This window comes from Eumetopias jubatus, unplaced genomic scaffold, assembly GCF_037043125.1.
Source record: "Eumetopias jubatus isolate StellerSeaLion01/CBP00866 unplaced genomic scaffold, mEumJub1_p1.0 scaffold_9, whole genome shotgun sequence".
Taxonomy (NCBI): domain Eukaryota; kingdom Metazoa; phylum Chordata; class Mammalia; order Carnivora; family Otariidae; genus Eumetopias; species Eumetopias jubatus.
Genome location: NW_028274815.1, coordinates 39,553,780 through 39,569,290, shown reverse-complemented (window position 1 = coordinate 39,569,290; position 15,511 = coordinate 39,553,780). Strand labels below are relative to the sequence as shown.

The following is a 15,511-nucleotide window of genomic DNA, read 5'->3' as shown; positions in this document are numbered from 1 at the left end:
GACTTTAGACGTTCCACGAATAACACCACGTGCGCCTGCGCCTCCCGCGGCCATTTCGCCCAGCAGCCCAAACTCCAGCCTCTGCTCCGCGAAGCGCCTGCGCAAGAGCCTCCGGAGCCCGGTGGCTCCTCCCCCTAGCTGAGTACGCTTGAAACCGCACGTTCCCGTCCCTTTCCTCCCCCGCTGACTCTGCACCGCCCTTACCCCTTTCCTGTGAGATTCTTCCGCCAAGTGGATAGCCCATCTTCCGTCGACAGCCTACGCAATTGAAGAGCAATCCAATAGGCACATACAGCCCTGGGGCTCGTCACTCAGTCTTATCTATGCACCCCTGCAATTTTCCTCTGGGCCCTAAAGTTGATAAGCGATTTCGCGGGACTTTTTTGCATACCGTAGGCAACAAATGGAAAGAATGGCTGTGGCGGAGGGATCTCTCGCTTACGCTCTGTGTACTTTAACCTAATGGGGGTCGTTCGGGAGTCGGAGGGGGAGGGGAGAGGGAGGAGGCAACCAAGGAATTGTTTTTTTTCTCTCGCCCCGCCTGCGCCAGGCCGGCCAATGGCGATGGGCTTTTTACCCACGAGCCTCGCCCAGCTTCTTGGACTACGCCAATGAGCGGTGGAAGCGGCTCCGAGGGGGCGGACCCGAGAGGCTGTGCGTGTCTTGTGAGAGCTCTTGAACCAAGTCAGAGCTAGAGCTGGGCGGCTGGAAACGGCGGCCGCCGCCGGTGACTCAGGGAGGCAGGAGGCGGGGTAAGAGCGCCGCGGCCTCGGCTGAGGGGAGAGGAGGAAGAAAGATGAAGGCGCCGAGCCCGCGGCCCTGCCGCCCTCGCGCCGCAGGCCGGGGCGAGGGACGCCCGGGGGTCGGCGGCCGGGAGAGCGCTGTGTCGGGGCGGGGCGGCGGGGCAAGTGCGGAACCGCGGGCTCGCCCCTCCCGCGGGGCCGCCCGGGGCGGGGACGCGGCTGCCCCGGACGGGCCCTCGCTTCTGGCCTTTTCTTTCCCAGGGCGGGGGGCGAACACTTTAAAATCCACTTAGGCTGTAAAATAATTCTCCCCTCACTCCCTCTGCGTTTAGGTTTAAGGTTTTGGAAAAGCGAAACTTGGGGGAACGAGGGTCACGCGGCGCTTGGGCCCGTGTTTGCGGTGGGGGAGGGAGCCGGTGTAGAGATCGGGTGTTGGGTCCTCCCTCGCACCGGCCGCCGCCTAGGGTCTGGTGCTCCGAGCGGGGTTAGAACCCATCCCTCCGTCCCCGCTTCCCCCGCGTCCTCTCTTCCCGGCCCCCTCCCACCGGCAGCCCCCGTTGCATTTTGTTTTTGTATTTTTGCAGGGAGGAGCCCTTCCTGCAGGCGTGAAAACCATGGTGCTCACGCTGGGAGAAAGTTGGCCAGTATTGGTGGGGAAGCGATTCCTCAGTCTGTCCGCAGCCGACGGCAGCGACGGCGGCCACGACAGCTGGGACGTGGAGCGCGTCGCCGAGTGGCCCTGGCTGTCTGGGACCATTCGAGCTGTCTCCCACACCGACGTTACCAAGAAGGACCTGAAGGTAAAATCAGCTCCCGGGCCTCAGCTGTCGGGCGTTTTGTAGTTACCTTGGTAACGAGACAGCCAGTGGGGGCCCCCCTCCCCTCTTCTGAAAAGGGCGACCAGAAAGTTGGCATCTGATCTGAAGGTGCAGAAGACTAGACCTTGAAAGTCTTTGAAATGGTTGTGTAGAACCGAGGTGTGTTTGGCTTCCAGTTGCTTGAGTTTAATGACGGCCTTGGGGTTGCTCAGACACGCTTCGTTACTGCCCGCGCTGTGCCCTAGTAGGACTGTATGATTATTTCTCCGAAGGGGGAGTATTGTTAACATTAGATTGGTCGGGCAGGTGATGTTAGGAATCGTTAAGAATTGAGGGCTAGCGCTTCCAGGTGGTTTTTTGTTTGTTTGTTTGTTCCTCTTAATTTCTTCACCCAACTTGTTAAACTTTCAGACTTGATAGAAATGAAGTGCGTGAAGAGGGAGGAGCTTAGTTCTGTTTGGCATATTAGGGTGGGTACTTGTCCGTATATGGTGGGTCAGGGTGGAAGTGGGTTCCTGGTCGCCTGTGATGAGCCTGTAGGTAGGTGTGGGCTTTGACCATATATGGAGGGCAGGGGTGGAGCCGACCCTTATATGGTGTGTTAGAGGAATGGCTTTGAAATATTCCACTTTGGTGTTTGGGGGAGGGAGGGAGAAAAACGGGAGCAAGTGTGGACAGTGATTTTTAATCAGAATGACACTCAGAACCTTTTTCAGTTAGATCTTTTCAAAGAGATGAATTTTAATTGTACTCCCTAATTGAAGTATTGGTGGCAAAGGATTGGGAACAACCAGTGAGGAAGCTATTCTACCAACAAAGACTCCTTTGTGCAAAAATAACTGGAGAAAGGTCCCTAACAAAGACTCCAAAGTGGTGATAATTTGAAGGAAGCTTGTTTAGAAGAGATTTCCACCCTGGATAGTGGATATGTTTTAGCATCTTCACTGGGCATCATTATTGCTTTTTCTTGAAAACTGTGTTCAGGTTGGGAAGCAGGTTTTAGCATTGGCAGTTGAATACATGTTGATTTCTGACACCCCATTCATTTGAACACTTTAAGGTGATAGTACATGCCCAAACTAGTTTTAGTCTGTAAAGAGTTTTTGGAAAAGGATATGTGGTCATATATTTTTAAAGCTTCCAGCATGCCTTGTCTTCATGTTGAAAAGTAGGAGTGACTGTTGAGCACTTAGCCACGTGCCAGGCATCCTACTGAACACTTCTTAGCCATGATCTTATTAATCCTTATAGCAACTCTTCGGGATTAGGTACTAATATTGCTGCATTTTAGAGACAAAAATATCGGGGTTGGGGGCATTAAGTATCTCACCAAGGTCACATACCTAGAAATTGGCATAGCCTGTGTTCTAACCTAGGAAGTTTTGATACTTGAGCCCACTGTCTTTACCATTATGCTCCCTGTGCTGCAAAAGGACTCCTGTCATACACTGTGAAGTTTGGTGTTTCATTCCTCCTAGCAAACTGGATTTTGCTGTTTATAGAAAGAAAGTAGTGTGGTACAAAGATGGCCAACCTATTTGCTTTGGGCCAATCTTTCTCCATAAAGTGGGCTTTGTGTACCAGATTTCAGTCATAGTTGTTGTGGTTTATTTCACCTGCCAAGTAGAATTTTCTCTAGTGTGTTTGTTTTTATCTGATTTGAATGGAAACAAGAATGGAAACAATGGAAACAAGTCTTTAGTTCTTTGGCAGATGATGACAGACTAGGTGTTCTCTTCCCCAACAGGACCTAATTATAGACCCATTGGATTAGGAAGGCAGTCTAGGAGGTCCTTTTTGGGTATTCTTTTTAATCTCCACTTTTCTGCCACCCCTAATCTTTGAGGTGGTGATAATATCTTCGTTTTCAGAATGAGAAGCTAGATTTGGGAAAATGAGTTTTGTCCAGATTTGCATAATTAGCTACTCAGTGATGGAGGGAGGATTTGAACCTAGGTTTGGCTTTGTCTTTCCCATTGCACTAAGGTGCCTCACCTGAAGATAAACAGGGATTTTTCATTTGAAAAACAATTTTAACTATATTTGATTTTTGGTTTACCTGCAGACTTCGTAATTCAGCCGTCATGTAAGGTGCAAATTACTTGATTTCTTTCATCTAATCATGATTTATCGTTATGTTCCTTAATTGAGTAACAGGTGGTTTAAGTTATAAGGGCATCTTGTATTAGCAAAAACATAGACTTTCAAAATACTAGAACCAAATCCTGGTTGGGGAAATGCAGGCAGGAGCTAGTAACGAAGACCATGATTACAGTTGGGTTTAATGTATTAAGTTTTGGGGGGTAAAATGGGACTGGGGTCTAAGATGAATATAAATAATAAAATTCAAGTAGTATGCAACTGGTTTGGTTTTGGAAGTACAAGTTTGTCTAGACTGATTTGCTGTTAGTTGAGGATGATGTTAATGAGGCCAAGACTTGTTAACTTTGTTTCACCTTGAGGGAGACTTTATAACACAGTCACTCACTCAGATACAATATGTCTAGTTGTTGATTACAAAGAGTCAGGGTGAAGACAAAGTAATGATTAAATGCTTATTATGTGGCACCTTATTTAATTCTCACAAACATCCTAGATGGTAAACCATATTTTTTAGTGTTAGAAATTGAGGCTTGAAGAAATTAAATAACTTGCCTAAGTTTGTCTCTAGATTTTAAACAATGGGCTTTAATATTCAGGTAGAGTGAGATTAAAGCACTGTATTTTGTGGGACTTTATATCTTTATACCTTTAGCACTTAGAACACTGCTTGGCATGTAGTGTTTGCTGAAATATTTGAATGAATAAATGGAAGGAATCACAATTATTCTACATTGAAAAGCAGTTTTAGAAATAATCTGATGGAGCAGTAGCATTCTCTTGCTCTAGAATAACAACAAATGTTTATTAGTATGGTTATAAGAACCTCTTTTTATACTACTCTTTCTACTTGAGTGTGAGACAAGTGGCTTCATTGTGCATGCTGGGAATGTCCTTCTTCCCCAACTTGTCTGTCTGGGTCTTTTCCAGTTTCCTTTCTTCGAACCTAACTTATACTTGAGTCTTCTGCTGCTTCTTAGTTCTTAGGGATATCCCTGAGTAGCAGATGAGTAGTACTTGCCATCTCTGTGTACTATTTCCTGCTGTTAAAATTCCCTTTTTGGCAGTTGGGTGCCTTGACCAATTCCTAGCCTTTTCGCCCTTACATGCAATTGGAATTCTGCTGCCTGTCAAACCATGTAAAATGAGAAATTCCTACCAGTGTAATAAAATCTGTTTACCCCCATAATTGAATGCTAAACTCTGGGATTTTAGATAAGTATTTTATTTAGGTGTAAGAAGACATAAGCAGAAGCATAAAGTTCTTAATTTGTGGAGAGTGGAATAAGTGGTATTCTGCATTATTAGTGCTGAGCATAGAATAGATATGTCATTAAAAACTTGACTAACAACTATGCCATTCTGTAAGTGCCTACTTTTAAACTTGGAAATATTTTACTTGGCCTTTCTGATGGTTTTCATAATCATATACCGAGGTGAGATTAATGTATGTTAAGAGCGGGAGGTTTTGAGATTAGCTTGATTAGATATAATCATGTATTAAAAAGATTTTTTGTTGGGGAAAAATTAACTTGAAATAATTAATTTGAATATTCATCTTGTCTAGATATTTAATAGGCTAATAAGGTACACATTTACAAAATGTTCTATTAAAAAAATAGCAAGTTGGGAAATTCTAGGTAGTGAATCATAATTAATCAGCTTCTTTTTGGCCTTTGGAATCAGACAGCATAAATAACATCAAAAGGAACATGAGGGAATAAAGTTACATCATTAAGCTTGCAGAAGATTGGTCAGGTCACTTTATTTCCCCCTAAATTTGAATTTTTATTGGTGTCCCTTTCTGGGGGGGGAAGGGGCAGAGGGGGAGGGAAGGACAGAGAGAAAGAGAATCACAAGCAGGCTCCATGCCTAGCGTGTGAGCCCAATGCGGGGCTGGATCTCACAACCCTGAGATCATGACCTGAGTTGAAAGCAAGCAAGAGTCAGATGCTTAACCCACTGAGCCACTCAGACGTCCCTGGTGTGTCTTTTTATAGAAATTTTTGCATAGGAGGCTTGCGGGGGGTGGGGTCCCTTACATAGAGAACCTCAAGCTTCAAGGCACAAATGAGAGACATTTGTGGTTATGATAGGAAACTTTTGAAAGAGTGAGGAGAGTTTACAACTTGTTGGTTTCATTATATTTTTTTGAAAAGTCACCTTTTTTCAAAGTAAAGTTACTGTGAATTTTTGACCAATGCAACCTAATTTCCAAAGTGATTAAGTTATTTTTAAGGAGCTGAACTTAATTTTTGAATCAGTCAAAAATTGGGATATAAAGAAGTGGCCGTGTCTAAATTTTGGTTTAGGGTTGATCATAAGCTTTATAGATATAGTGATAAGTTTTGGAAAGCTACTGAACATCTTAATCCTTTATTTTTTTTTCTGAATAGATATTGGATAATCATATTTAGGATCTTCTCTCCCCCATTCCTAGTTGAACTGATACTCTGATACAAAGTAAGATTTGAATTACCATGGAAGTCTTAAAGCTGCCTAATCTCCTTGCCAGATACTTTACATACCTTGTCTTAAGATTTTAGCTAACAATTCAGTGAGGGGTAGGTGTTAGTATTTTCATTTTGGAGCTAGCAAAACCAGTTTCAAAGAGTTTAGATTTAAGCAGGGGTTCTTAACCTGGCCTGCAGGCTAATGGGTTTTCTTTGTAACGCTACATATATTATTTTATGCCGGTAAAATCATTCTAAAAAAGCTTCAGCATAGCTGGGATTCAAACCCAGATTTCTCTGGTGCTGTAGTTTGTATATGTTCATTCCTCTTACACCACACTGATGGGAAAACTCCTCTAAATCTAGTGTGGGTTTGAGGTTGATGTGATGTGGGGTAGAAAGACTACCCAGTTTAAGGGAGCTATCATAGGACCTGTATTCTGTGACTGGGAAGGCAGGAAGATGAGCAGTCTCTAAATAATTCTGTGAAGGACCTTTTTTTTTTTTTTTTTTTAAGATTTTATTTATTTATTTGACAGAGAGACACAGCGAGAGCAGGAACACAAGCAGGGGGAGTGGCAGAGGGAGAAGCAGGTCTCCCGCTGAGCAGGGAGCCTGATGTGGGACTCGATCCCAGGACCTGGGGATCATGACCTGAGGGAAGGCAGACGCTTAACGACTGAGCCACCCAGGCGCCCTGTGAAGGACCATTTGATTGGATATAGTGTTGGATGGAATTCCTAGACCAAGGAGAGTGACAGGGCCTTGTCACATAATAGGTGCTGACACATCTGTATGGATTCTGTGATAACTGCAAGATGAAAAGCCTGCCATACATGCATCTTCTCAGGGGAAGTTGCCTGAAAGTTAGGGATGCAGATTTTACTGTAGCGGGAGGAGGGTAGGATGGGTTTTAAATTTCATTGATTTTTAAAGATTGATATTATAAAGCCATAAAACTGGAGAAGGTTTGGGATTGGGACTAGTGGTATACCAGTTGGGAATGTCCTACCTGCTAAATGGTTAAGAGTAACAGAAGGTAAGAGGCCAATTCAGAGAGAAATTTATTCATTCAACAAGTATTTGAGTACTGACTGGGGACTGGATACCAGTGAAATACAGTGGTAAGTAAATACAGATATAGACTTCGACCTATTAAAATTCATGTGAATCAGTTAGCCACAAATAAATAATTCAAAGTGTGGGTAAGTGCTAGGAAGGAAAAGTATAGGGCTTTGAGTACAATTAACAAGGGGAACTCTTTTTGTGAGGGGGTTGCTCATTGCTAAGGGAAGGCTTCTTTGAAGAAAGGATTTTTTAATTTGAGCTCTGACAGATGAATGGAAGTTAACTTTTTTTTTTAAGTTAAAGCTTGGAAAGGGAGATGTGATTGTCTATGAAATTATGAACAGGGTTGATGTGTTCATTAACTGATTCTTTGAAGCCAAAACTGAGAGGCCTCTTTAGTAAAAAAAGGTATTTTAAGTCAAGTAAAAATAGTGATTTTTACACCAAATATTGAAGGAGTTTAGGGTCAGTTTATCAACTATTTGTTTCTATATTTAGCAAAGTAGTCTTTGACTCTAAACTCCCAGTTTATTCAACTGAAAGGGATGTTGAGGATGTGCTGTCTACTAGGCCTTTTAAGGCTAAATCCTATGCATACCAAAGGGATTCAAAACAAGTGGTGGATTATGCTGATGGTGGGGGGGGGGTCATCTTAAGCCCACAGTGTCATTTTAGAATCACAATGACGCCCAGTAGGTATTTTTTTTTAGGGTTTCAAATTTCTTTCTTTTGATTCAAAACTCTGATGTCTGACATACATAAAAACCTTCTACATGGGGGTTCTTTGCTGTATGGGCTTCCTAGAAGTTACTTTTGGGGCAGAGATTGGCCTCCAAAACCCTGGACTGCTATTTCCCAAAAGGATGTGGAAGCCAAAGCTTGATGGTTAGATTAACCTGTTTGTTTGGTTTATTGTGGACTGTGAAGGGAAGTAAGAGTGGGAAAGAGGGACAGCACATTTAGATAAAGATTCAAGTAGAAAATTAAGGGTATAATTCAACTTTGGCTTTTTTCATGTTTATTTTCGTTAATTGATTCTGCTTTTTTTCACTTCTGTTTAGGTGTGTGTGGAGTTTGATGGGGAATCTTGGAGGAAGAGAAGATGGATAGAAGTCTACAGCCTTCTAAGGAGAGCATTTTTAGTAGAGCATAACTTGGTTTTGGCTGAACGAAAGTCTCCTGAAATTTCTGAACGAGTTGTTCAGTGGCCTGCCATAGTGAGTACAGCTTGGGGTTATGAGAACGGGGTATTTAATCCATTATGAGTGAAACAAGGGAAATGTATATGGGCTTTGGAGAATAATATTTGGCCTTTGGAGAATAATAGTGCAGATACATGGCAAGGTAGAGGAGTCAGAAGAGCACCCAGAATCTCCTGTCAGTCCTGCTAGGCACCCTATTACTCTGGGCCCTTGACTTTCTCCCACCTCATTTTCTTCACTTGAAAAATGGGGATGGAGGTAATGTGGGCAGTGTCTAGGTCAGAGGTCAGGAACCAGCCTATCTATGTAGGCATACATATATATGTATATTTGACTTGACCTTTATAGAGTTTTAAGAAAATCTGGATTCGTTGTTTGCTTTTAAAATATGGAGAGTATACCTTAAAATCTGGCTGTTTCCTGGCTCCTGTAGTGGTTGCCAGTCTTGGCCTAATGATCTCTAAGGTTCTCTCTGACTCATAATATTCTTTGGCTCTGAAGGTACTGGCAGTCAGTACATGATTATGCCATTTCCACATCGTAAATCTGGTGTAGTTAGAAGATGAGAGTGATCACAATGTCTGGAGAGGACAATTCAGGTTTTGTGAGACATAGGGCTTAACAGTGGAAGGGCCAGGTTTAAACAGTTGGAAAAGCTAGAAGGTGGCTGAAAGGCTGACTAGATTGTGAAGGGTCTAGCATGCTGTGCTAGCCAAGTTAAGATTTTGACTGTGGGTGAGAAGAGCTTCTGGGGGTTTTTGAGTGGTATAGGGTTTTGGTTAAAGTTGTATTTTGCTCTTTGTATCCCCACCCCCAGCTATTAAGATTTTGCTAAAAACATGGCCCTGTCTCCCCAAAAAAATGTATGTATACACACAATTTTTCACATAAATTTTGGAGAGGCCATGTATCTCTTAACCCAGACCTATATGTTAATGACTCCCAAATGTGTGTCTGGTTTAAGTGATTGATTTTGGATGAAAATTGTGCAGTCTTTTGGTTGCATAAATAGTTGTTATTGAGATACCAGCAGTAAGTAAAAAAACTTAATGGTTTTATCTCTCTGCCTGTGTAGAAAATTGCTAGTCCCCCTATTCAGAATTATGCTGATGGCAATTGTGATGCCAAGACATTTTGTTTTGTTCTAGGTGTATAAGTCTCTGTTGGACAAAGCTGGTTTGGGATCCATAACTTCTGTTCGCTTTCTAGGAGATCAACAAAGAGCATTTCTTTCTAAAGACCTTCTGAAGCCTATACAGGTAAAAGATAAAAACAATATTAAACTCTAAAGGTAGAAATATAAATTTTTTAATATGAGAACTAAAATACTGATTTTGATTGCTCTAATTCTAGTAGATAACCTAACACAGAAAAGGACCCATCTCATCAGAAGTTAGTTATTAGACATCATCCTTCAACGTTAACCATTGGGTTGGTGCTGTCCATTTGGGGTTGGAAGGACAGAGGTAGTACAGTTGATGGTATGTGTTTATGTATGGAAACACTAGGTGATACGAAAATAATTTTAAATTTGTATATATATACATGTACATATATCCATACATGGCAGTCATTATTTATGTATTCTATGTGTGGGAAGTTGCCTGCTTGCTAGAATATATTTATAACCCCCAAATCAGTACTTAGGCACTTTCATGGTCATTCACAGACGTTGGCAGAGTGGTGAAAAATTCGAGTTACCTGACAAGTCTTCCCAGCTGAAGTCAGATAAAGTGACACATTCTGCCTTCTTGTTTTCTCTCTCGTACTGTAAACTGATGTGCTTTTTGAGGTCTCTTTAGTGCTGAATTTTTGTGCTTTTTTTTTTGTTGGTGGTTTCACTATACCAAATGTAGTGCTGAAGTGCTATCTAGTGTTCCTTAGTGCAAGAAGGCCATGATGTGTCTCAGGGAGGAAATACATATGTTAGATAAGTTTCATTCAGCTGTGAGTTACAGTGCTCTTGGCTGTGATTTCCAGATTAATAATGCAGCGGGATAAAATAATGTTGTCTTCCACAGAAACACACTTAAAACATGATTATATATATAGGTTGGTTAATGAAACTGACCAAGAGGCTCATAGGAACCTAACCCTATCTTTCCACTAGGAACAGTGGTTCACTATTCATTTGTGGTGACTTAGTGAAACATAATTATCATGAATAATGAGAATTGAGAGCACATGCATGTTCTTTCCACTTAGCTTGCAAAACTTCCACCCTTCATAACATTTATGCTCTTGGGTCTTGCTTGTATGTGATTATTTTCTTTATGAAAATGTTTGGAGAGAGGGAAAGAACACACAGATTATCTTTAGATTACTCCCTTAGGAGTAATGTTGGTCATATAATAACATTCGTCTTTTAGATGTCATTTATGAAACTTAATCTCCTTTACCCACTTGGATTTGGTGACCTGACATGTTTCTGTGCACTGTACAAAAATTAAAGTCACTTATTTGTTAAAAGGCAGGGCCCATGGTCATTGCCATTGATGTGCCTGTATTGGAAAACCCAAAGCACTGGCTTTCTCTCTAAGTCTCATTTTCAAATCGTGGAAGTAAGTGAAAACAAAGTCCACATTCTGAACCTTCTTTTAATGTTTAAGTAAGTAGAACAAAGAAAGGGTTTTTGCTTAATTTCAGATGCAGGTTAGCTTTGTGATGTCAAGTAGGCATGTTGATATTTTTCCTGCCTTAAAAGGAAGAATGACTTGCTCTTAAGGGCCAAGGAACATACAGGAGGGGCTTTGGATACCTTGCTTTACTTAGTGATAGAGTAGTTTTTACTTCTCAGCATTGTTTTCTGGACAGTTCGGCTTTACATCTTTTGTGTGTCCAAGCTTTTCAGTCAAAGCAGAACTTGTAGAAACAAAGTAGGAACTTTCTTTCTTGAGATTGGAAAAGCAAGATCTAGATCAGTTAGTTTTTATTTGTTCTCAGTGAGATGTACTGTGGCTATCAGTATGAATATTAATATTAATTGAGGGAGATTATGATGTGTGCTCTTGACTTTTACTGATGATAATAGTGGCCAAAGTTCAGTGCTCGGGGCATTCTCTTATAGATATGATTATATTAGGCTTCTACTGTATGGAACTATGTTGAGGACTGTGATTACTGCAGTAGAATGCTTGCCCTAAATAATGCACGGAGAACCTGAAAATCATTTGGCATATGTAGAAGTTGGATTTGAAACTTAAGGTCTGTTTTTTGGATTGAATTTGACTTGTCTACCTGTGGGTAAGAAAAAAGGCAAAATACCCTGGTCAACTGTCTGGCATTCAAACTCCCCTAGGCAGAGTAGAATTTTTCTACCTTGTTTTAAGAGCCATTTGTGGCTTTCCCCATTAATGTGCTACTTATCTTTTAGTAGGAGTTGGAGCACACATTTACATTATTTTGAAATTGCAGCAGCATGAGGAAAAAAAAAGCCGCCACACATGGCCCATTCTGATAATTAATGTTGAGCTCTTCTGAAGACCCTGGGTTAAGTCTGATGTTATTTGGCTTAAGAAATGCATTTTTCCAGCATGGCCTCTCTGAAAGACTAGTTATTCTTCCCAGTGGGAGAGATGGATGAACTATTTTTGGCTACTATGTATCCATTTCACAGTGTCAGAAAAGTGTGAAGCACTGATATTAGAAGGGCTTCTGTGCTATAAGTTTGTGTTTGGCAGGTTATTCCTATTGACAGTTTCTGTATACGTTTATCATAACTTAGTGTGCATACAAAGCCAAAAGACTATGGAATAGTGCCCAAAATGGAACTGCTGCCAAGAATTGAGTGTTTCAAAACTGGCTTGCTGAAAACTTAGGCTGTTCATTCAGATTGTGTCCGTCCCCATCCCCCCTTTGCCATTTGTAAACAAGAATGCATTTGGAATTCATTTAGGTTAAATCAGTCTGTGTGAAGTGATTTGTTAAAAACAGTTTCAGTGAATTGACACTACATATCTCTGTGCTTCTATGTGTGTGTGTTTTGCCCCTGGGAATTCCTATGGGTTGACCAGCTTGTTTGTTTCCTTATTATATTTCCCATAGTCAAAGTTGTGTCATGTTTTAAAATTATGCTTTGAGCCACTCTTAGTATTTGTCATGCTCTTAGGTTGGGGTAACTTCACTTTAGTCTCTCCTATATCTGTGATTATTTGGATTCCTACTATTTGATCTATTAAGTTCATTGGAGTTGCAGTGGTTTGGTGCCATCAAATGGCTAATGACGGTACTTTGACATTAAGCTGGTTGAAATGTGCACTGGAGTTTAAACAGCTCTTATTTGTTACCTTAAAATGTAATGCTCTTCCATTTTTCAGGATGTAAACAATCTTCGACTTTCCCTTATGGATAATCAGAATGTCAGTAAAGAATTTCAAGCTTTGATTGTGAAACATTTGGATGAAAGCCATCTTTTACAAGGTATGTAGCTTATTTGTTGGTGACAGTTCATGAGTTGACCAATGATTAGCTTGTAAGAAGGTACATTTAGTCCTCACTCATTCTCTCATGATGAGATTTCTAATTTTTTTAGAGATTTCCTTTTGCTTTCCTCATGCAGCTAGATGATTGAAGGACTTTATATATTCTGAAGCCTCTGAAATTTGGAAAGCTCGGGGCTTATATGAAAACTAGTAAAGTAAATATTAAAAAAGCTCAGCTGTATTTTGACATGGAATTTGATATGTTTGAAATTTCAGTCTTAAAAAATCGGTGAAACATGAATTTGGTAATCCTGATCCTCCCATATATTACTGAGTTTCCTGGTCAGTTTCACAGTCCTAAGTATTTTAGAAGACTTACCAGTTCTGTTGGGGTTCCTGGATTTGGATCCGCTAAAACTGCACAGGACAGTGAGTTAGGGCTCAGTGAGTTATTTGGTACTACTTGGTCTTACACAAATGCTGGAATAAATACATTGTTTCTTTTTATTCCATTTTCCTATTAATTTACCTAAAAGTTTAAAATAAAAAGCTTAAATTTTCTCCTGGCTTTGCTGAAATGTCATCTTTTCATGTTTATAGCAGTATCTTTTAATGTTTATTTTTGTTTACTGCTTACTGCTTTTGTTTTTGTTTTTGTTTTTTTTGCTTACTGCTTTTTTTTAAAAGACTTGAGAAAATATCCTGGATGATGGTATGTTGGGAAATAATGCAAATTGCTCTAAGGATTTTTTTTTTTTTTTATTTTCAGGTGACAAAAACCTAGTTGGTTCAGAAGTAAAAATTTATAGCTTGGACCCATCTACTCAGTGGTTTTCTGCAACCATTGTAAATGGAAACCCAGCATCAAAAACTCTGCAAGTCAACTGTGAGGAGGTAAAAGATGATGCTAATTGCATGTAAGATAACTTGACAGAGGAAGATAATTCTAAAAAGGAATTATAGTATCTTATTAGGAGCTAAACAGCTTTATTATCTTTATATTAAAATAATAGAGTAGAAAAATAAATAGAACTATTGTTTTTAAAAGAAATTATTTGTAAGAAGCTTCTCTTGTATGCTAACAGAGCTAATTTCCGGTATGTTTCTGAGCATTTTTAAGTTTTCCATTATCTTTGTTTTATTTATTTTTAAGATTCCAGCACTGAAAATTGTCGATCCGTCACTGATTCATGTTGAAGTTGTGCATGATAACTTTGTGACGTGTGGTAAGATATATTATTTGATTAAAGCCTTTGTTCTCCTTCCTATCTTTCCTCTTTCTCCTTTTCATGTTAAGAAAAACAGGGAAGCCAACCTACCTATTTTTAAATATTTTAGGTAATTCTACAAGAATTGGAGCTGTAAAACGCAAGTCTTCTGAGAATAATGGAAGCCTAGTTTCCAAACAAGCAAAATCTTGCTCTGAGGTAACCTGACTTACGTTTGTCACTTACGTGAAAGTTTCCTTAATTCTAAGGGTGCATGGCCATCTTGTTAGTGGTTATTAAGCTCTCTTCTGTGCTATTCTGTGCTGTCTTGTCTGCTCTTCTTTGCTAGTTCCGGATCTTGGCCATAATTTCTACACTCAAGCAGATGGAGATAATATAAGTTTCTGGTTAACTATTTTTTTGTGTGTAAAACATGTTTTATTTTTTGATATTTGCTGAAAATTCTCGAGATTTGACAATTTCACCCATAAGGAGTGTTTTTGAGGGTAAACTGAGTTATGTGTATCAAGCTGGAAGAAAGCCTGGCATGAGAGGAGGGGAAGAACCTTAGAAATCTGAGTAGGTATTGAAATGGGACTCCCCCTCCTCAGTAATAGGTTTGATTGATAATTTATGATTGGTTAAACAAACATATTAGCTTTTTAAAGGAAGTGGTTGGTTTACCATTACTAATTTCTGCCCAGGACAGTATAGTTTGGTATGAATGCCACTGTGAGTTCAAGTACTGGATTTAATTCTATTCTGAATTGGTTAGAATTTAGGTCAAGAAACTTAAGGCTGTTTCTCTTTTTAGGTGAGTTGAATCTTTAGGACCTATTACAATACAAATAACTTTTTTACAACTTAGGTATCCGGATGCATTTGTGTTACCGTGACAAAAACACCTTTATGATGCTCTGCTCCAGGCTGGAGTTTACAATTTTAAAATTGACCAAGTTGGTGTTAAGATTGTTGACAGCACTTTAGAAGGAACTTTGGGGTTTGTGGGAGTAAGGCAAGGAGAAATGGTATGGGAGTGGGGCAGAGTCAGTTAATGAACCTAGGGCTCTGGATCAGGGCAGACTGGACTACAACATCAGCTAGAACCAAAGTAAGCACTGTGCTACACAAATACCTAAGAATCTGACTGGCTAAGATGATTGGCTTTCCTGAGTCTTAAGCCTGTGTATAGGCAACAGGAACTTTGACACTTGACCAAAAACTTTGTAAAGCAAGATATATCTCTCTCTTCCTTCCAAGTCTGTAGGCCTCACCTCAGGTTGTTCAGGAAAGAACGAAGCGGTTATTATTGGAAATTAATATTACTACTTTCGTTTTTACCTTAAAGTTTACAAGGGAGAAGTAACGTAGTAGGGACTGTAAAGTGAGGACGTCAAGCAAGTGATTCTTGTATCTTGGAGTTACCTCACAGAGGGTATCTTCAAGTACTCCACAGTATCAGAAGCTGAGAAAGAAACAGAGTAGAATAACAACTTGT

At 40.4% G+C, this 15,511-nt stretch overlaps 1 protein-coding gene across 3 annotated transcripts in view; it reads left to right on the top strand.

The window, feature by feature from the left end:
- The first annotated feature begins 667 nt into the window (after positions 1–667).
- KDM3A (lysine demethylase 3A) overlaps positions 668–15,511 on the top strand; it is a 57,989-nt gene continuing 43,145 nt past the window's right edge. For all 3 annotated transcript variants that reach the window (XM_028122356.2, XM_028122355.2, XM_028122354.2), the window contains exons 1-8: positions 668–752; positions 1,328–1,543; positions 8,244–8,399; positions 9,533–9,643; positions 12,701–12,803; positions 13,575–13,699; positions 13,959–14,031; positions 14,144–14,232. In XM_028122356.2, coding sequence (XP_027978157.1) covers positions 1,358–1,543; positions 8,244–8,399; positions 9,533–9,643; positions 12,701–12,803; positions 13,575–13,699; positions 13,959–14,031; positions 14,144–14,232 — 843 coding nt within the window. In that variant the 5' untranslated portion in view covers positions 668–752; positions 1,328–1,357. The remainder of the gene's footprint in view (positions 753–1,327; positions 1,544–8,243; positions 8,400–9,532; positions 9,644–12,700; positions 12,804–13,574; positions 13,700–13,958; positions 14,032–14,143; positions 14,233–15,511) is intronic.